The sequence below is a fragment of the Trachurus trachurus genome, assembly GCF_905171665.1.
Source record: "Trachurus trachurus genome assembly, chromosome: 5".
NCBI lineage: Eukaryota > Metazoa > Chordata > Actinopteri > Carangiformes > Carangidae > Trachurus > Trachurus trachurus.
This window is the reverse complement of record NC_139896.1, coordinates 15,636,282-15,658,964: the sequence shown is the minus strand read 5'-3', so window position 1 is coordinate 15,658,964 and position 22,683 is coordinate 15,636,282. Positions and strand designations below refer to the sequence as shown.

Below are 22,683 nucleotides of genomic sequence, written 5' to 3'. Positions count from 1 at the left end.
AAACTGACGCAACAACCATTAACACTACAACCCTCCTGCTTGTTTGTCTTTGTGTTCACACAATACTTCCAGATGTGGTCATTAACCAAAGTTAATGGCTGTGTTCAGACTAGAAATGATACATAGTGATTCTGTGTCAGGCTGTTTTATTTAGCGGCCTGTTTTTTTTTTCTTCCTTGGGTTGAAATGTATGTGTGTGCCCGGGGGATGCTTAAATCTCTGGTGCAGCTGAGTGATGGCAGCATGTTCATTGTCACTGATTGTGCAAATGTGTGCAAGTAAAATGTGTATGTATGTGTGTTGTGTATGTGTGTGTGTCAGGAGGGAAAGTGTGTCTCAGCTAAAGGTGCATTACACCTTTATTTCCACAAACCCTGTGCATCTCCATGGTCGGCTGCCATGGAAATGAGTGAGTGCACATGAGTGTTTGCGTGTGTTTACATGCAAGTGTATGTGTGTGTGTGTGTGTGTGTGTACATAGGTGCGGCATGCTTGTGAATATGCTGAGCTCTGTTGGCCTCTGTGCTGTGGTCCAGAAAGGCAGCTCCTCTTTTACTGTGTCTCGTCTGTGTCTCTGCCCTGTGCAACCTCTAGAAGATGCTCTGTCTCCGGTTCTTCCCTCGACCTGAGGCGAGACACAAATCAAGATATCATTTCCTGTAAAACGGTGATTCATCGTTAACGAGCACCAATTTAAACACAAGATGCGGTCTTGTCGAAGAGATGGTATGACTTATGCTTTTGCTTTAAAAGATTTTCCCTCATGTTACCTATAACATTTCGATGGCGCTTCCTAGAAACGGTCACCTACTGGTTTAAATGAATCTACTCAGGTGAAAAAAGAAAGCCACAGGGAGACTTATTACATGTATGACAAGCTTATTAAAGTGTATATTGTTGACAGTGAATATGTAAATAACTCCTTATTTATTTTCACTGCTTTTCCAGTTCCTGCACGGCTCCTCTCTGTGCCGCTTTATTTGTGTCTGAGTAAACAAACTCAGTGTGGCAGCTTCGTGAAGAGTTTTTCCAATTAGCAAAGTATGTCTGCTGACACTTTACAATTTCAGATGTTGTGGTCAGAAGCAAGTCAGACATTCTTGTTTCAATAGCTATCATTAGAGCCTTGCGCTCGCGTCTGACTTTTGTCTTTCTCACGTGTAGACAAAACGAAACTCGAGAAGAAGCTAAGGAAAAATGAATCTCTTCTCATTAGCAAGTTGAATGCTGTAAACATACATAACGTGTGGAACAAGGTCAGTGCGCAGGAGTATTGTTAAGTGTGAAGACATGAGTGTATACCAGTAACTGTGACTTTGACCAAAGTTTGTACTGTAGTGAAGTTGTATCATATGATGTGTGGCAGGTGCTTTACCCAGAGGTTGGAAGACGGAGCTGCGGTGGCCCGGGTCCTTCTGGAGCTGCACCTCTCTGAGGGAAAACACTGAGGCAGCTGGAACAAAGAGCAAAGAGAGGAAAGGAAATAAGAGCAAGAGTATTGCCTCTAATTTAAAATGAAGCATGCACATGTAACATACTTTTATTGTGTAGTGTGTGCATATCTTACTGTCTGCCAAATTGTGTATGTTATCCCCCAGGCTCTGGAAGTAAGGGTGTCGTAGAGAGGCTTCAGATGACATTCTGCCCCTGGTGTCATACTGCAGTTATAATAAAGAAACAGCTGATGAGTTTGTCTGTGCAAACGATGACAAGTGTCTCTAATCCATGTGACGGTGACTGAGCTTTTGTCTCATACCAGAAGCAGAGCAGACAGCAGGTCAATCCCCTCCGTGTCCAACCTGATGGACACAAAGGAAAAAAAGGAGAGATTTATTCCCATACTGATGACAAAAAAAAATGATATAGAGTGAACATCTTCCTTTCATTCTTGTTTAACCAAACAATGCCCATGGTTTGGAGTTTCTTAATTACACAACAGAGCAGATAGCAGTCACCACTCAGCAAGGTTTGTCACTGGTACCTGGGCACATGGTTGATAAGAGCCTGAGGTCTGTACTGAGGGAACAGGTAGGACCTAAACTCTTCATTACTGCTGATGCCTGACCAAGTCTCCTCTGTTGGAGTGCCTGACGAAGGAAGGAGGAATAAAGGATGCTGTAAGTGACATTACATTGATTATAATATACTACCTTTTTGTCTGGTTTGTAAGATATTATGATGTTAGCCTACCAATGAGCCTAAAAATGAGATGCAGCTCCTCCTTCACTGTGGCACCGGGAAACATGGGACGACCCGTTGCCATCTCATACAGGATACAGCCCACGCCCCTGGAGGAGGAAGAACGACGAGGATATGAAGTCTAACATATTGAAACTCTGGGTGAGGCCCTTTTACAACAAACACTCCACGCTTCAAAGTGTGCCGATCACAAGTGCAAATACGCAAGGAGTGAGTGGGCACAGTGCAGCCTTTTGTTTCATCCAGGATGGCGTGTTGAGGAGGCGCTGTGTGGTCTGATGAGAGGATGCGTAGCTAGCTGAGCTCATAAAAGACCGCTGTGTTGCTACTGAGCCACAATTCTCTCACCATGGCGAACTACTAATTAGCAGAAACACATAAGGATATAAATGCAAATAAATTACCCGCCATTACAGTATGTGACAAATGACTCACCTCTCTGCTAATAAACTGGGTGATTTTAGATATGCACAATTTCTAGAAATGGACGATATTTATCTAATTAACCAAGTAACAACATCTCTCTGTACCAGGCTGCTCTGAGGACCCTGTGTTCTTTGGGTTGCCCTGAAGCAGTGCAGCATGTCAGCTCAGTCCAGCTCCATGCCACTACTGTACATGTGTGTATTAGAAGTTGGTAGATCAAATACCTACATTTTTAGTACGTACATTTTATATTGGCACTAGTTTAATTAGGAACAATGCCAAAGCAGATGGATCCAGATCAGGTTCTGTGCACATTAACTCTCAACTCAACTTTATTTATAAAGCACTTTAAGAGCAGCCTCAGCTGGAACAAAGTGCTGTACACAAGTAAAAATAGAATCATAATAAAAACAATGTAGAAACAGTAAAAACATAAGACATAAAAACAATATAGACACTAAAAACAATAATAATGTTAAAACAATAAAACACTAAAACAACACACAGAGTCTCATGCTGGGTTGAAAGCCAAGGAATAAAAATGGGTTTTAAGACGACTTTTAAAAATGGACAGTGAGGGAGCTTGTCTTATGTGCAAAGGGAGGTCATTCCACAGTTTGGGCATAACACTTCTGTTTGCGCACAACACAAAGTCACATCATGTCACTAAACTAATCAGTCAGAGGCAAGAAGGAAAACTGCTTTTTGGAGGTCACTATGACTGATAATGCTAATTTAAATATTTAAATTACATAAATAACAATTATTAATAATTGACAGTATCAACATTTTAAATATATTTTTTGTAACTTAAGTCAAATGTGCATAAAAAACAAACAATATTATAAGATCCATAAAAGTGTCACAACTGGGTTCATCGCTTTTTTGTGTCTCCTAGAAAAACTTTAACTCACTTGCAGCATGTTTATGTATCTGACTTTGTTGTGTGTATTCACAGCACATGTATTCTCAAGTTGATGAAGATGTTTGCTGCATTTCCTTGTGTTTTGTTTGCATATGTTGTTTTAAACTGTATGTGTGTACACTGTGTTGAGCGCTCAGGGCCACTGTACTGTACATAATTGGCTTCAGAACTGTGTCTCAAAGAGGCTCACATGTTAAACTGAGCAGAGAGAAACTTTCAGCTCTCTGATGCCAGAATGCACATCAGTCTGATCAGTGAAGCTAAGACATCAAACTGAAATAATGAAAAGCAAAAGTTACTTTGCAGATCATAAAATTTGTTTCTGGGAAAATTCTGAAAACACAAACTTGTCAGATGGCTGTGAGACTAATGAGATGGGAGAAAACTACTATCAGGTTTTAAAAATTTGATGTTGGGACCACAGGCAGGGGCGACCCAAACACAGCAGGCAGTTGCTGTTAGGGGAGTTTTAATGACATGATGATGAAGACTCACAGTGAAACACACAGACGGACAGAGAGACAGACAGACACAGGAATGAGAACACAATATGACGAGGAAGGGAGATGGTACAACAGGCAGATTTAGATAGTGACTGGATATCTGGGGAAAACTGAGAACAGGTGTGTGAGTGGGTGTGGAAAGGGCAGGTGAGTGGGACCGGAGGGAGAGAGGGAGAGTTGGATATAAATGCCATCGCCTAAGGGAGTAAGGCTATTGCTGGGAAATATTACGGAAGGATCGTGACACAGGCAGCAACAACAACAGCAAAAAAACTCCTCAATTTTCTTCAACTAAGGAGGGTTTCTTCCTTGCTTTCTTGCTTTTCTATATCACTTTTCACACACTGAATGTTGCATAGATTTCCTAAGGGTATTGCTATTGCATTCTAACATTTTCCTAAGCAAAATGTAAAAGGCACAGTGTTTGAAATGTTCAGATGATGAACACGTTGATGCAGGAGCCTGACCTTTATGGTGGTTGTTTACATTTTGTATATTTCAACGGAAGCACATACAGTATACAGTTCTTTGAAATCTTTACATTCAGTCACAGTCAAGCTTGAATTAGTTCTAGAGGATGAAGCACAAAAATACACAATTATACACCATGCATAAAGCACATTAACAGTTGTGTCACAGTTAAGCCGAAACATGATGCCTGTTGTTGTATAATAGTTTTATAAATAAAATAATAGAAAAATGCATTTTACTGTATATCTGTTTAGTTTTAAAACCTCTACACGGCCTCACTCTCACTTGGTGTTTTTTCCCAGTGAGTGGTTGCGGTGCAGTGTGTGTGATATGCCAAAGTGAGCAGATGTTTATTGTGGCACTGGGGATCAAATGTCCATATACTGTACAACTCACCACATGTCAATGGGTGTGGAGTATTCAGTGGAGCCCAGCAGCACATCAGGAGGCCTGTACCACAGAGTTACCACCTCGTTGGAGTAGGTTTTAGTGGGGACAGATTTGGCTCTGGCCAGACCTGAACGACAAAGAGTTCAAGGTTGCGTAACAGAAGATATTCAACAACATTGTTGTGCGTTATATCGCGTACACCTCTTAGCATTAGCATACTGTGTTTCCCCAAAGCTCCCTGAACAACAATCTTACAGTGGCTTCAGCTCATTGTCTGTGTTTAGTTGAAATTCAACAGTCAAGGAATTTTTGGAGGATTTATCTTTCAGCACAAAACTGAGAAAAACTCAGAGAGAGAGGGGCACAGTTGCTAGGATACAGGAAGTGAGGGTGTTAAAGTAATCAAGAGAGCAGATCTCAGAGTGGCAGTAAAATATAATTGGAATGCGAATGTGGCAGGAAACAAGTTTTTACAGCCACGAATGCATTGTGTGCATATATATATCTATAGACAGAGAAAGAGAGAGAGTTTTCCTACCAAAGTCGGCTAGTTTAAGCTCGCCCTTATCGTTGATGAGCAGGTTCTGAGGCTTTAGGTCTCTGTGGAGGATTTTCCTCTTGTGGCAGTAGGACAGACCACGCTGCAGCTGGAACATGAAGATCTGTAGGAAAAAGAACCAAAGTAAAGTAAATAAATCTGGTATATTTGCATATGTTGATGTTTGTTGACAATATTCTGTTGTTGTTGTTTTTTTACAAAATAGTTTTTTTTCATTTCCAGATAGTTGCCAAAAAGACGAAAAGATGATTAAAATGTTTTATTTTGCAACAGATTTTTCATTCATGATGGTTTGCAGACTATGAAACGCATTCAGAGCAGCAGTTATTCATTTTTCAGACACTTAGCCTTGTAACTTAAACTGGCAATTACAAAGATTTTCCTCTGCATTTAATTCATCTGTTGCCAGCTCAGCCTGTAGCCGCCTGATCAAAGTTTCTGCTGATGCAATGAAACACTTCCTACCGCTGCAGCGTCACATAAAGGCATTTAACTGGCAACATAAGTTGGCTTTTATTATGTAGCTGTCAAAGAAAACGCATCTCTCAGTGAGATTAACATTTACCGCTGTCGTTACTCAAAAAAAAAAAAGTTTCAAAAGAAGATGATTGTTGCTTTCAGCATTTTCTGACAGCAGGGGGAAATGAAGGAAGAAGGAACAGCCACAGGGAGCTGGAAGATGAAGAGCTGCACATCTCCAGCTTCTTGGCGAGGTGACCAATTCCTTTCACTGTGCCCTGCTGTTTGCAGACTCGTGCTGTGAGCAGCGTACAGTCGGATCATGGTCCCTCACAGAATGATGGAAAATGATCAATTACTGCCTGACAGCTTTGGTAAAACAGCAACAGTTTGTTTTGTCGCTCTTGGAGTTCTGTGACGACTGAAATCTCTGCAATTACCACTTTAATTATAGTTAAACATGAGACTAGAGTCATACTGCCCTACAACGGAAGAAAGGAGTAACTCCTCAGAGTGCAGTTCTGAGAAAAATGAGTTTTGTCCAGTCAACTGTATTGAACTTAGGATTCTGAAAATTGGTCAAATCTTTGTTTTTGTGAGTAGTAGTCTAGCTGTGTAAAAATATTTAACTCAAACTTAACATTTTACCCTTATTTCAGAGTTACCTCTGTCTGTTTGTGCATTGAGGCAAAATATAAGCTGGCCATACAACGCAAGAAAGGGGTAACTCCCATTGGTTCGTAAAATGGTAGTAGCCTGTTGTACAGTAGAGCGTGTTGTGCATTCTATACACAAACAGAATAAAGTAACTCCTGTTACGGTGTTCTCTTGTTGTTTCACCACAGTTTTTGGGAGTTACTGTGAAAACCACCCCCAAATATATCCCAAATAAGATAACGTTGAGTCAAGATATTTATCCACATGATGTAGCAGAAATGACAAAATATCATTTTTGAATGACAAAATGTCACAAAATGTCATTTTTGACAAAAAAAATTATTGCGTTGTAGGGCAGCATAGATCACCATGCAAAATAATTATCAATAGTTTGATCACTGGTTTTATTGGTTTGACAACGTAAAGCTTCCACCTGAGGGGAGTATGAAATCAAAACTCTCAATGAACATAAATGTGTTTAGTCTCAGTAATAAACATATGAGGTAGTTATTATTTCTGTGTGTCAGCCCGATGTAAACAAATGCATTTTCCCTTGCTGTGGTACGTTGGGTCACTGACATTTAATGCAAGTGCAGAAGATGAATCACTACCTTGTGTGTGGCTCACCTTGACGTTGTGCATGCTCATGAGATTCCCACAGTTGTCCAAATACTGTTTAAGGTCACTATCCTGGAAGAGAAAAGCTGCAGCGTTCACACTCAGATCTATTAATGTTCCACTTCTGTTATTTGAGGCAGACACCTTCACGAGGCCTGTACGCTGAATATACTCACAAGATATTCAAACACCAGCGTGAGGCAGCGCTCGGTGTGGATGATGTCGTGCAGCGTGACGATGTTGGCGTGCTTCAGGTTTTTCAGTAGAGACACTGTGTGGAAGATGGAAGAAGACATGCTAATTTTCTCCAGGTGCTTAAGATGCTCCAGAGCAACAATGGCAGTAGAATCTCACAGCTTCTGCTCTGACATGATTTATTCATTTATACTTTTTATTTATCATGGACAATACATATAACATTACCACAAATAATATGGAAAATCTGATGTAAAAGACATAGCAAGACACACCTGTGAGCCTTTTACTTTCTTTTTAATTCTTTGTTTTTGGCTCAGCACCTGCCCAAAGCTTTTGGTACGGATGTGCGTGTGACTTTTCCTTTTTTTCCTAGTTTTGCTACTGATAAACCACGACAGGGAAACTGCTGTCAATGCTACTGTTAGCCATGTAGCAATAGCAAAACTTAGACATATGTCCCAGCTGTGTAATTAAAGAATTTACAGTTGTTGTGGCCTCTACAATTCATGGCCTCTAAAGAAACACCTTGGGACTCATGGTAGGGTATACAGAAGTGGTGCATCATTGATAAACATTTGCAAAATTGGGCATCATTTGTGATCTGTGTGCAAGCAAAGCTCACAAATCAACATCAGAACCCTGAAGACTCTGTTTTACTTTGACAGGAATGAAACGGTCTCAGTAGTACCGGTAGTAGGTCTCTGTGTGATAAAAAAGCCAATGAGTTACCCTGAATCTACATTACACATTTAGATATAATTGCTGTTTCCAGGCGGCTCAAGTTGTCTGTCTTGCAGGTGATTCCTGACTCATGTAAAAACTCCTGTTTATTCGGAAAACTGTGGGACAATGTACAAAATAGCCACAGCTACGGGAAATAGGTCAGGTTGAAAATAACAGGTTTTTCCTTTGGCAACAGAATAGCAGTGTGTGATCACAAGTTCATTATATTTTTAGAAGGTGTCACACAGTCTCTCTTTTTTCTGATGATTTTTCATTATTAGATGTGTGTTAGACATGCAAGAATGGAAGGTCAGTTTGTCAATAACATGCACTCGCCTGAGGCTATGAAATGAGTTTAATGTATGTATGTATTTCCTGTGTGTCCAGTTATTAATACATTATTATAAGGACACAAAGTTACAGTAGTGGTGAAATGATCCATGATACTGTATAGATTATATAGCCACAGTATGTATTGTTATGCACAATGAGTGACCTGTATGGGGCAAATTCATCTGTGTGTGTGTGTAAATGAGGAAGATTAAAATGTGCTGTACTCAATTACTTTTTGTGATGCTTGATCTTAAAATAGAATACTTTATTTACTGAAGGCAGCACATGTTGCCCACAACCTTGACTGAACATATAACTGTTTGTGTGTGTGTGTACATGTACTGTATATGTGTGTGTTTGCTGATGTGTGTGTGTGTGTGCATGTGTGTGTTTGCTGATCTGTGTACCCTCTCTGATAGCGGTGCACGGTGCTCCCTCCTCATGCTCCAGTCGAATCTCCTTCAACGCAACCAGGTTCTCTGTTAGTTTGCTCCGCCCTTTGAACACTGTCGCATACGTCCCCTACACACACACACACACACACACACACACACACACACACACACACACACACACACACACACACACACACACACACACACACACACACACACACACACACACACACACACACACACACACACACACACACACACACACACACACACACACACACACACAAAAACATACTGTAGGTTTGAATCTATTGATTTAATATACTTGTATGCCAGTCAGTCTGTGTTTTTGCAATGAAAAGTTGATTGGCAGAAACTTGACCCTGGATCGTCCATGAGCAGCCTCAAAACATCACTATGTAATTGAAACATAAACAGATTTTGTTTTAAACTATTCATTCAATGCATATATATTTAGATCTGATTATTTTGGTTTTAATTATTGGTCATAACAGCTCATCCTCCAAACAACATATTAAATATATATATATTTGTGTGTATGTACTGTATATATATGGATGTACACACCTGCTTTTCACATTATGTAGTAGGTGTTGTAATAACTGAAGATAACTACTGCAGGCTGTGAGGAGAGCAAATCTGCTCCACTGCTATCTGCTGCTGAGCCTTGTGACTGAGACTAATACAGGCAGCTTCTGTCGCTAATCATTCTCCACTTCTTAAGGCAATAACTGTGCTCAGATAAATGGTTCGCTGATTTAAGTGCATCATCCGTGTCATACAATCTTTACACCCTCCTCATCCGATGTACTGAGAGCAACGCATCTGAGCACATGTTTTTGTTTTTGTTAAGCTGAATCAGCCATGTAGAACTAATGAAAGCAACTGGACACACGTACACTGTTTGTCTTGTTTAGGAACATAAACAAAGTTATCTTAGCCATTCTGACAGCCGTTTGCCTCCCCTGACAGGTTTGACTCACAGCCAGCCTGATAAGTTTAACTGAAGTGTTACAGACCACTTGTGGTCAGCGTGGTTGACATAATATATCTGACAGATTGTTTATTAATTTATTACTTGATGAGTTTGTCTTAAGTAATTGCTCAGCGGCTGCAGCCGTGTGGGCGTAATAGTGGAGCACAAATCCCTAAGTGGATGATGCGTCTGAAAAATGTCAAAAAGGTGAGTGAGTGACTAATTGGTCAAGACGTACCTCACCCAGTTTGCCGAGTTTCACATATGTCTCCAGTTTCCCAAAGCCTATATCAGACTAGAGGGAAAAAGAAAAAGAAAAAGACAGACTAATCTGTTATGGTCCCCTCACCTTGGAAATGATCACATTAGCAGTCAATAAAGGACTCAGAATATTACACAATAACAACAATAGGGCAAGATTTTGCATAGAGGAAAAATGCTCTGTAACACGAACATTAACTGTAATTATCTGTGAAATGGATTGAAAAATAAGACACAAGACATTTACATACGATTTACAGGGCCTATAAAGTGTTAAATAAATTGGTTAATATGTCATGTCAACATGAGTTTGTAATAAGTCATTGATAGATGCAGCACATTGTGTAGTGACAGAGAGTACTAACCAGTGAGGCGCGTCGTGACATGCGACTGAGGGGTTTGCAGAGCGGTGAGTTTTCACTTTCCAGCTGCAGCTTCTTGAGGAACTCCGGGGGCAGGCGGATGTCCATGGGCAGGGACATACGCTTACTGACATCCTGCAGCCAAGCCAACAGACAGAGGAGTTTAACAACACACTGTACTGCTGCCCGTGTACCTGTCTGTTCTGGATTATAGACCATACTGTGTCAATACAAATATTCACAAGCTATAATAATATTGATCGGTAATGAAACAAATCTGTTGTTTCCAAACACAGCAGTTATGTGGGAAAAGGACTGTGAAACTAAACACGCACTGTGTAGACACAGAAGTGCTCCTCCACATATAGCATGGATTAATTATTCATTAAGGCTATTTAAATAAATTATAAACCATTAAATTTGCCCAGGTTTTCAAAGGTCACCTTAGTGTACATCCATTGCATAACTCAGAGGAAAGGATATGTTTAGCATAATGTTGGCTTAGTACATAGTACACTAAAGACACGGTTGTGTTCTGCCAAAGGAAGAAAAAAACAGATAATTAAAAATTAATCAAGTGTATTGACTTTGCTCGTAAATGAAAAGTAACTGGTTGCATCATCTGAACAATTTGCTTAAAGTTGACTGCTAAAGACTATTATGAAATTATCACTTTATGAGCCAGCAGGTGGGTAGCCCTACGCACCCCCACTGCTGTTTTGAAAATTTGACTCATTCATATTTTCTTTTGTAGATGTATCACATTGGAGCGCAAGAACTCTAATTAATGAGGAGCCCTGCCACAATAATACAGAAACAGGCTTGTTAATGTTAATAAGCAATTATAAATTGATTTTCATCCGAATGCCCCGCAGCTTTTTCCAGAGGGTAAACGGCTGTATGTCCTTTGCAAAGGTCACCTTAATAAATTAGCTATAAAGCTATCTTCATGCACCAACTAAGTGGATTTTTCACAACATAGCAACCATAAAAATATTATTAACAGCTTAATGATAAATAAAGAATTAACCAGCCAGACAACAATTAGCTACAACTGGTAATCCTTTTATCAGACAGGTACTGAATGAGGTTTTCAAGATGATATAAGCTCATATATAAGCCCTCTCACTGTCGCACCACTATTTTTGTCTTCACAGTACCAGAGTCCTTCACGAGTGCTCTTTTCTCTCTGGCATAGCTTCACTTGCCTGTCTGGAACAAATTGTGTGGAATATAAGAAATATTTCGGGTGAATCACCCAGGCTCCACAGGGACTTTTTCTAAAAGGTGGAACTGTGAACTCTCTCACATTTCCAATGAAAAGTCTGTTGCTGCGGGCAGGGTTAAAAGCCTCTAAGGTGACTCATCACATTGAGCTGGCAGAGGCGGAAAAGAAGAAATGACTCCTGGGGAAGAGTTTAAACAGAAGAATACAATACATGTGCCACTGTTGATATCTGGTAGACAAACTTTTCTTTTTAGCCTTTTAACGTGTACATGAACCTGAACGGTCTCCACAGTGCTTCATCTGCAACAAGTAACTGATCTGTGGCAGAAAAGCTTGTGAAGTGAAGCGCTTGCCTGTTAACCTCCTCCCACAGCTACTTACCTCCATGGAGAAACGTCTGTGCTGGGCCTTGTTGTGGTATTGGAGGTGGGATGGAGACTGAGCTCCTGGTGTGGTTGGTTCAGGGCTCACCGGGCTGGCATCATGAGACGGAGGACCCAGTCTGTCTGGAGTCAGGTCTGCAGAGGAAAAGACACATTCAGTCAGGATAGAAAGGTGACAAAGGACGCACCAGTGGAGTCAAGGTCTCTGAGGGATTAGCACGATTCACCTGTGTTAATGTCCGGTGTGGGGATTATTTCTGTCATTATTATTCTCACTGGACTACTCATTTATTTTATTTTATTTTATTTTATAACTGCTGTACATCGGAGTTGTCTTACACAGGTTCTTTGATGTGGATGATAATCTGATGGTACAGATTTAATGTAAGATTTTGTTGACTTGCCTTTATGTTGTGATTGCAGATTTATGTTTAAATGTATTGGTTTTAACTGTGGACCCCAGGAAGACTAGCGGCGTTCTAGAGCGCAGCTAATGGGGATCCTAACAAATAAAACAAATAAAACAACTCAGAGATTTCTTACTGTATCTGTCTGTCACAGAAATGCCAGAAATCTTTTTTAAAAATCTGCTTACAGAAGTGTACACAGAAGTGGAAATATAAAAATAAATAAATAAAAGAATAAAAAATGATTCCCCCACTGCCTTTGCTTTTACCTACCTAAAAGCAAAAGCAATAGATAAAAGCATTTTAATATTCCTTTATTTATTTGACTTCAGTTCTGCATAGCAGTGTCTGCTTGTGTTTCGTTTCCCCATTAATTTATTTAGGTTTTGTTGCAGAGAGTTCTTCTCTAATATGAGAAGAACCAACATCACAGATGAACATCAACACTGAATAAAAGGTCTGGGTACAAAAGTACTACAATAAATCCACATTAGATACACAGAGTATGTGACATAGCTCACATACACGGAACCAACTGTTTTATCGGCTAGACATTTATATATTCTAGAGTTCAATTGATTTCTAATGTTTCAGACAAACAAACAAAAAAACTGGAAGACAATACATTACATCACCAGTATCTAACAGTTTGACAATAACTTTCAAACCGTTCTAAATTTGAATGTGTTTGAATTAGTTACGTAAGATCAAGAAAACCCTCATATCAATCGGTTTATATCATTATATTATATGAATACAATAGCCAGTTTGCATAGCGCAGCAGCTAGCCTGGCTTTACCTTAAAGCTCACCTTCTTTTTTTGAACAAATAAAACTATGGTTTGTTAATGTGACTGTTGCTTATAAATCATCATATGTACTGACAGTATATATATAGCCTATATATCTATGATAATCATCTCACACCACTCTCCCTTTCACAACAATAAAAAACACTCTTACACCATTTGCTTCCTGAAACTGTTTTTAGAAACAAAAATGTCTAATGAACCTACAGTAATACCACTTAGCACAATGTTAGTAACAAGCTGATGGACAAAGAGAGTCATTTAGAAATTGGTAAAGACTAATACAGACATTAAATTAAGCAAATGTTAACCAACAACTAGATGATTATGTTACTCCATGCCAACTGGACTGCAATTAGTTTGCATATAGCTAAACAGATCATTTTATATTGAGATTTTACAGTTGAAAAATCAACTGTTGGTGTCTCTAGTGGACAAACGGTATAACTGTATCCCTAAACCCTTCTTAAAATCTAACTTCACAACAAGGCTTCACCTGCTACACCTGTTTCACGTATTTTACTCTTTGAGTTTCTGATGCTTAAAGGAAAAAAAAATCATCTGTCTTCTCCAATTTAGCGACACCCATCTAACAAAGCCTATAAGTAGGTATAAAGACCTGACTGTTTCTCTCTGTTAGCAGATAACATACCAATATCGCAACACAACAAAGAGAGACATCATACACACTCTTACCTCAACACGACTACAGAGGAGATCATAATTAAGGCTGCTGAAGCTAACATGTCAGACAATTACACTGTGAGCACTCCAGCATCATAATGTGACAGCTTCTAGCCAATGTAGCGAGAAGAATGGACTTTGATCCTCATCATACGGTCGGCATCTTTTGAGTGCGAGCGGCTGTGAGATTTCAGCTGCAGTTTGATCTCCACTTTCAATAGCAAGTGTTGGCTGCCTCACCGCACCGGTACGGCGAGCGTGGGGCGTGAAGTGGACATGTGTCTCCATTTTATGGACAGCCTCCAGGCGTGTGTGTGTGTGCCTGTATTATAACTGTCCCTCCTGGGCTGAAGCATGGAGCACTTTAACTCCTTGTTTCCATGGGGACACATTTCTAACAAGGGAAGCAAGCCTAGGTGTTAAGGAAGAAAACTCATATGTCTCTTTAAGCCTCCTCCTAACACCACACACACGTACACAAAAATTAATATTTAGTGCTTGGCTTATGTCCTCTCTCATCTCACAGGAAATTCAGCTGGGCTGCACTGATTGAACAAATATAGACATAATATTACCCTCATATGACAAACTGCAGGGGTATCAATTACAGGAAAAAGATGAAGCAGGCAGATATATGGAGGCCAGGCGGCTGGGCCTGAAAATTAGAAAAATGCTTGGATGAGTTTAACAAGACACTTTAACAGCGGCAGAGAGTGACGTCTGACAGGCCACTTTGTGTCTGACTGATTGACAGTCTAAATGAGCCAGGGGGGATGAAATGACAACCTGTTTGCTGGTCATTTGAATATCACAGCTACAGCACTCCTTTGATCTCCTGATGCTAATTAGGGTCAGCAAAGGCGACAGGCATAAGAGCGAGCGCATGCACATGCACACACACCATGACACCGTGCCTTGTTGCTGTGAGATATGGATGGCTGCCTGCGAGAGATCTTGTTAGGAAAAGGACAATCCAATATGCTACACCACATGATGTTTTTGTAGCGTTTCCATGTGAAATTGTAATTACAGAGAGAGGGAGGACAGGGTTGCAGAAAGAAAAAAAAAACACGGGAAACCTGTTGCGCAATGAGCTTCACAAATAAAGGCAGAATGAACACCCAGGCTACGTGCAAGGTCATTTTTACATTCAGTGTGAAATTCAAAATTAAAGCTGGTCAATATAGTCATTATCTTAAGTTAAGTTGCCTTTCTCAACAAACACTTGACAGACGACAAACTTCACTCTGGTAATCAAACCCAGAACCCTCTTGCTGAGACGCAACAGTACTAACCACAGTACTACTATGCTGCCCTTAGTCATAAACCAAAGTATCAGAATATTCACCTGATACTAGTAGTAATACAAGTTAAATGCCCAGTTTCACAATAATCAGTAGTTGTTAAAACAATTCACTCAAACCCACAACTGTTGCCAGGTAACAATGGGTTAAGGTCAAAGTTAGCAGGATTAATGTTCTGTGTAACATGAATATCATTCTGAACCTATGGTAATTTTGTTGCATACCATTCAATATTTTCCTAATATTTTTGCCTGTACCAAACTTTTTGTCCAGTGTGGCAAATGGTTAATGCAGTATTGAGTCACTCTATACAGTAGGTGTGGTGCAAGTTTTGAATATAAAACCTGTGTAGTGGTGCAATACATATTTCTGTGAATGGGTTTACACCATTATTTATAGGCAGAGAATGTGAGAATAGTGTGATAATTGTTGTCAGTGGTTAGTTAATGTAACACTGCACACATCAGATCAAATTACTGTGTGTAATGTGTGTTAAGTGGTGAAACTCTCTGAGAATTATCACTGATCATTTGTGTAGTAAAACATCAGAGTTTGTCCATATAGCAGTTTCAACACAAAACAAATGTAGGTTAGAAGTTATAAGGTATAACCACCAACTGCATTAGTTTAAAGGTGTACAGAAAAGAAAATTGAATTTAAGCCCACTCTGGGTCATAAAATTAGTGTAATAACTCATCTATCAGACGATGTAGGCCAAACTTTGTGCAAAATTCTATTTTTGAGTAAATCCGGGATGAAAGTGTGTTTTTTTTTTTCCGCATTGGATAATGCAGGCGCACGGATTATACGTCAGCCTGTACACGATTCACCAGCCACTGATATTGGATCCGTAATCCGTCATTCAAACGTCTGAGACACGCACACACACACCGAGCTCGGTCTCGCCCCAAGCTTTGAATATCCCACCCACTCGATAGCGACCAATCAAATTCGTTTTCCTTACTCGGGTAAACTCATGTTGCAGCTCGTGACAACTCGGCGCGACAAACAGGACAAACGGCCATTTCTGTACACCTTTAAGCTGGATGTGCATAGAAAACTGATAACATTAATCCATAAATCATAACATTGGTTTTAAATGGATTAATTAATAAATGTTGGTATAACTCCAAGCATTAATTGATACAGAACTAAAGCTCTCAGGTTAGAGAAGGTGGGTTGATGGGAACAGGTGCTAGCAGTGCTATTCCTGTAAAAGCAAACAGCAGTTTGTCATGGACAACAGCCAGTCAACACAACCAAGATAAGTAAATCTCACCAGCTTGGTCATAAAGGCTTTGTGACTTTGTGTGTGCGCCAGAGGGTTTAATAAGTTAAAGAAATCTGATGAGCAACCAACACATTGTCACACATAGCTGATTTGAATCAAGCGACTGATAAGTTATTTGTTAACCTTATGATCAGGATTAATTTCATGCGGCACATCTTCTGCAGGGACGGTATGTTTTCAACTCTGATCCACACTGGGCTCTCATCAGAGTACTGACGTATCACAGTGGCTTATGTGATTACTCTCAACATCACATTAGCACGTTCGCCTGGGAGCTCAGCAAAACAGATTTAAATGGACTAATATATGGAAAGTGAACAGGGGGATTCTGCACAATGAGAACTATTAGTGGTTTTTCAGGCATTATGTCATGGATACCAGTTAGGTCACTTATGCAAACACACATGGTGTAGACATACAGTATGCATACTTATTTTTTTCACAGAATCCAATTTCTGCTAAGGCTGAAGAAATTCTGCTTATGAGCTTGAGTTGTACAGTTTAATATGATTCATATGCACAGTTATGGATATACCGTATAGAGAGACAGCATTGTAAAAATTATACTGGAAAATGCATAGGCTAATGTATTCATTAGACCACCTTCTTAAGCATCTTGAACAGTGGCAGTTTGACATGAGTAGAAAAGTCATTTTGTGATCAAATTTGATCGAACTTACACAGTCCTTAAAGGTACATTGTGTAAGTTCTCCTGTTATCTATTCACGAAAATCGATTGTTTCGTTCAAAAGTACGTTTTTCATTCATCAATAATTACCCCCATCAACAAACTTAAAGCAGAAGTGAGTGATATATTTGTGTTAAAGCAGATATCAGTGGAATGTTTTTGTTAATATAAGTCCTAAATAGTCCTATTTTCCGTCAGCAATCACTTACATGAAGTATTTCAGCCTAAACACGAGTCTCTCCGTCACTCTGCTCTGCTGTAACCCGAGGAGAAAATTTTCCTTGTGGGATACAAGTGTTATCCAATGAGGAGAGAGAACGGCATGAAGGGCTGTGTGTGCAGCCAAGGGATGCGCGTGAATGTGGTGACGTAGCACGAGGACCAATTGATGCCTGACAAGGGCGGGGGCTGCTAACTCATGGTGCGTTCAAAGAAACTCATACTTTGTGTTTTTCCTTCCTGTGAAGTCATACCAGTTCGATCTGGTACGAGTTCACGGGTCGGAAGTTACGAGTGGCCGTTATAGGGAACTTTCACAGACAACAGGATGGTAAAAACACGAGCTACGGGTTACCTGGAACGCTACCAAGTCGTAGTTGTGACTTGAAGCTGTAACTTACGGTTTCAAAAGCCTGCCTTGAACGCAGCATTAGCCGAAACGGCCGCGAAGCTGATATCTGCTTTAATATAAGTCTTAAATAGTTATATCTTCCGACAGCAATCACTTACATAGAGTGTTTGGACTGAAACACGGGTCTCTCAGTCCCTCTGCTCTGCTCTGAGCCGAAGAGAAAACATTTATCGTATCCTACAGTTTTTATCCAATGAGGAGAGAGAACGGCATGCAGGGCTGTGTGTGCAGCCAAGGAACGCCGTGAATGTGGTGACGTAGCGACGAGGACTGTTATGGTGCGTTCAAGGAAACTCGTATTTTTCCGACCGTGAAGTGGTACCAGTTCGATCTGGTACGAGTTCACCGGTCGGAAGTTACGAGTGGCCGTTATAGTGACTTTCACCGGTAAAACAGGTCGGAAAAACACGAGTGGGTTGCCTGGAACGCTACAAAGTCGTAAGTTGTGACTTGAAGCTGTAATTTACGATTTCAAAAGCCTGCCTGGAACGCAGCATTAGCGAAAATGACCGGATCACTCACTTCTGCTTTAAGTGTTCCGGTCAAAACACACAAACAAACAGGGAAAGAGCGAGAGAGAGGAGGCAGAGACGAGTTGTTGTCAAGTGAAGGACGACGTGAAATTAATCTTGGAAGTGGAGGGAGTTGTTTGACCCACAGCACACGGCATTATAATTAAATTTGTTTATTTACTTATCTCCATGATGTAAAAAAAAAACAGCTCTGAATGTGAGTAAACAATAGCTGAGGAGCAGAGGCGCTTGCGACCGCCGCAGAGAAATCAGCGTCCGGTGTGAACTGGATGCTGATGTGCGGCCGCTCCGCTTCGCGGCGCTTCGGCGTCCGGTGTGAACCAGGTGTAACGGTACTGCTAACGGTGGGAAACAGCTAGCCTAGCTCTTCCTATACCTACCTACCTACCTACCTACCTACCTACCTACCTACCTCTAAAGCTCTCTAACTAACATCTTGTATCTTTTATGTAGGCTACACTTAGATAATGCAGCTATTTCCTAACAAACAACAATAGTTTGTCCACGGTTTCTTTTTAGACATTGCGTTTATTCACATCTAACTGCAACCACACTCTCTCCATAACCTTAACCATAGTCTGTTTATTGACACAAGCAGGAATCCCTGGACTACTTCCCCATTCACCCCAGCTGACTCTGCTGCTGTTAAATGTAGCGATTCATTCATTAAAGCCAGAGTACGCATTCATTTTTTTTTTTTTAAAGATGTTGCGCCAAAGGCTGCAGCTGTGTTGCTACTATGTGTGAAGCATGTGCAGATGCCCATAAGGAAGAGTTGCAGGACAATGGCTTCATTTCAAATATATTTTTTCTGAATATCTTGCCGAGCCCAGCTCCGAAAAGACAAAGAATGACTGAATGAAATCCAGCCTGTGATAACATTTTGACATTTGTTGTTGCTACATGAACATGATTTCAAAGAGATAGAGCTGCTTTGACACATGATAGTGCTGTCAGTCTTCTTATGTAACTCTTTGCCTTTGACCAATTGAGTATATTCCCCAAACTGTATGTACAGTTTGTAATAAAACACGCACACACCATTTGGGAAAATTATGTATTCCGGGTTATGTGATGATTAAATCTTAACAAAAATGTCAGATGGTGTTTTACAACTAACAGTGTTGTGTGAGAGAACGACTGCCTCAGTCGCACACAAGAGGAACAGGAGGAGAGGAGAGAGAGGAAAGGCAAAACACCCTGAGAGGAAAGTCAAACTTTTTTGTGTCTTCGCTTGTCTTTACTCACTTCATAGTCTCTATTTGTTTGTCCTCTTCCTCTGTCTGTCTGTCTGTCTGTCTGGTTACCTCTGTCCTGACCTTCAGGAGCAGACAGACAGTGATGCAGGCAGATACACTCATGGGGTTAAACTACACATCCAGCTGCCTCTCTCTGTCGAGCAGCTGCGTAACAGCCTCACTTTACTGCACCCTCTGTCCACACAGGAGGCTGTAGCTGCCTGATTTTGATTACTCCACTCTAGTGATGGCAGAACCACTTGATTACAGTCCATCATGCTTGCATTGTAAGACTTGAGCGCTCGACAGCAATTTCTGCTCACCTCAAGTGACCTTGCATCCCATATCGTTTTCTCCCTCCTTCTATTCACATTGCACAGTGGTGATGAAAAGCTACGAATCCACACAGTTTTCCACCCAAAGTGATGAATACCCTGACAACTTAATGTCAAGGTATAGGATGAAAACGCAGTATCATCAGGAACACTTGAAATACTAATTCTCAATGTTCTCAGTTCTTTATCTAGATCATTTTTTCCCACCATGACCCTCATTTCCCTTTGAAGCCTGCTGATCCTCTGTGGCTCGGCGCCGGTGGTGGTACCAGCCGTAGCTGGAAAAGCCCTGGTTAATCTGCCAGGGTTCCTTACAGAAAGGGAGGCTTTTGTATTCGGTATTAAAACCCAGAATGAGATTGCAGTTTGTGCTCTATTATTAGACATGAGCTATTCATTTGCACACACAGGCCAAAAAGACACAAGGAAGTAGAAGAGCTACAGGCTCAGCACTTTGAATGAGCTTAATTACCCATTGCCTTATTGGTTATAAAATGTTTTTTTCAGCTACTGTGGCGTGTCTGTCAGAAACTTAAACCCCTGAGTATTTTGGTTATGGTTCCCTGAATGTTATCAGAACAATAATCTTCTGAAGTCTCATCTCTTCCGAAAGCACTTTTGCTTCTAACACCTTTAACACCCTAACTAGCACTTATTATGCACTGTCAACGCACCTCTTCACCTGATCTTCTGGCACTAAGATGCACAGTTATATTGTCTGTCAAATGAGTAAATGTAAATGTTATGAACATGATATGATGAACTTTCTGCATAGTCTTGTTTCTCATGAACATATCCAGCAGTTATGGAGCAACAGTAGAATTCATTGGAGTTGTTTTTCTTGTCACATTCCTAATGCAAGTCAAATATTTACTTTTTTTTTGTCTTTGTATTTGTCTCCAACAACTTTTGAGATACATTTCTGCCTCTTTAGCAGCTAAATGACCCAGTTTCTACATAACTGTGTCTGTCTGCTGTTTGTTGCTGAGCAGGTTGTTTGCAGTAAGCGTTTAGAGCTCAGCTGGTGACACAAAGCAAAAACCCTCTGCGGCCCATCTCAATTCTGTTCAGCTTTCACGCGTAATGATGTCAACAACGCAACCTCTGAAGGATGAGACCCCCTGAATTGGGATAAAGCTTATGTGTGATGCAGAACAGTCGAGTTGTGGATCATTAAACCTAATGGTTGAGTGATAATTCTCTGTGGGTTCATCACCATGTAATGATTCAATCACATTTCAAAAACATAATTTTAAAAATCAGCATTTTTAAAACATTGGCATTGCATGTGTAAAAAAGAAAGAAAAAGTTTTAAACGAAATTAGATTAGGGACCCCATCTTTAAAGTCATAAACAAGTGCCACATGTGGCTTAAAGCAAAGAAAACAGATGTTCCTACCCTGAGTATGCCGAATGTTGAGCTGGTTGATCTGCTCGGTGAACTCGTTCTCCTCAATGGTCTCAGTGCGTGGAACAGATAAAGAGAAACGCCTCTTAAAGTTCTTCATCTTGTTCATGGTGCTGAGAGGAGCCGACCCTGGAGGAGAGCGAGAGAACAGCTCAGCAAACATGCATCAGCCTATCATTGATGTTTTTAATGAAGAAATGTTTAAGGCAATGATATACAAACTGCAGACATTATTTTTTTTCAGCACAAAGCATTTCAAATGTAGACCATGTGCAGAACATATATCGCCAAAGAAATCAAAGACAAAAAGTCAACATTTCTTGGTACACTACCTACAGGACATAAGCTGCAGAGCATGTTGTGTAGCTGTAATGGATCTTCAGGCACAGCCTGACCATAGACAGTCTTCCGTGTCACCTGATAATGAGGTGGAAAACAGCAGGATAGCAGCTGATCAATACACACTATCTCTGAGTACTGTAGGTTACACAACCGCAGCCATCCTTGCTAGTTAGTTTTCAGTCTCCTGCTTTTTTTTCACTCATCTTTTGTCTTCTCTTCCCTGTCCCATGCTCTCTGTGCTGCGGAGATTGGTGTCATCGTGTCTCTGCGATTCCTTTAGTACCATGGGTTTGTGCATAATGCGAGATTCTGCTCATTATTGTGAAAGGTTAGGAGATGACTGTGGTGGGTTCAATTACAACAAGACTCCGTATTCCCAGTTGTTATTTTTAGGTCTCTATAGCCCATCAGGATATTACTGTCTCAGAGAAATCTCAGGGTATTGTCAGATTAAAAGCCTGCTATAGTAACTGCACAGTGTAGATCGGATGGCTGCCTAAGCGCAATCAGGAGAAGGCCATGTGCACACATACCAGGGCAATAAAACAATACCAATATAAAGCAGCTATAGACACTTGACCGGAATATTACAATTGTAAAACTGATAGTTTTACAGCTGCATGAGCAAATCCCAAGCGCCCTGGCTCATTTTACAATCAGTCACATCTCTTTATAAATGGTGGGTCAGGGTTTTGCCTTTATGTCTAATCAAGTGAAGGAAAATGGACCCAACCATGAGCAGGGATACAACAAACTTCTATTATAACCTTAGCTGTCACATAATGGTCATTGCCCTCAATGAGATAACTTTGCTGTTTGCTCAGAGAAAAGCAGCTATTTCATTGTGTCTGCAAACATTTATATAATAATATTCCCTGTGTTACCTGGCTTAAGTTTTGCTGCTCATTAATGCTCTGTGATTCACAG

The 22,683-nt window shown here is 40.5% G+C and overlaps 1 protein-coding gene across 1 annotated transcript; it reads right to left on the bottom strand.

The window, feature by feature from the left end:
* Positions 1–132: 132 nt before the first annotated feature.
* Positions 133–21,527, bottom strand: cdk18 (cyclin dependent kinase 18). The gene is made up of 15 exons (XM_083971645.1): positions 21,406–21,527; positions 12,086–12,222; positions 10,480–10,611; positions 10,092–10,148; positions 8,869–8,983; positions 7,384–7,478; positions 7,217–7,279; positions 5,453–5,576; positions 4,921–5,041; positions 2,191–2,288; positions 1,982–2,087; positions 1,757–1,799; positions 1,568–1,658; positions 1,376–1,453; positions 133–625 (listed from the first exon to the last, which is right to left on the bottom strand). Exons 1-15 carry the CDS (start codon positions 21,521–21,523, stop codon positions 591–593), a joined length of 1,413 nt encoding a protein of 470 aa, XP_083827771.1. The 5' UTR covers positions 21,524–21,527; the 3' UTR covers positions 133–590.
* Positions 21,528–22,683: the final 1,156 nt, after the last annotated feature.

Bases quoted from the DNA above. Each gene is read 5' to 3' on its own strand.
- cdk18 (XM_083971645.1), bottom strand. From the start codon at position 21,523: ATGAACAAGATGAAGAACTTTAAGAGGCGTTTCTCTTTATCTGTTCCA. The intron at 2,289-4,920 runs GTGAGTTGTACA...TTCCTCCTCCAG, and splicing joins TCCACACCCATTGACATGTG to GGGCGTGGGCTGTATCCTGT. The intron at 1,659-1,756 runs GTATGAGACAAA...TTATAACTGCAG, and splicing joins TGCTGTCTGCTCTGCTTCTG to TATGACACCAGGGGCAGAAT.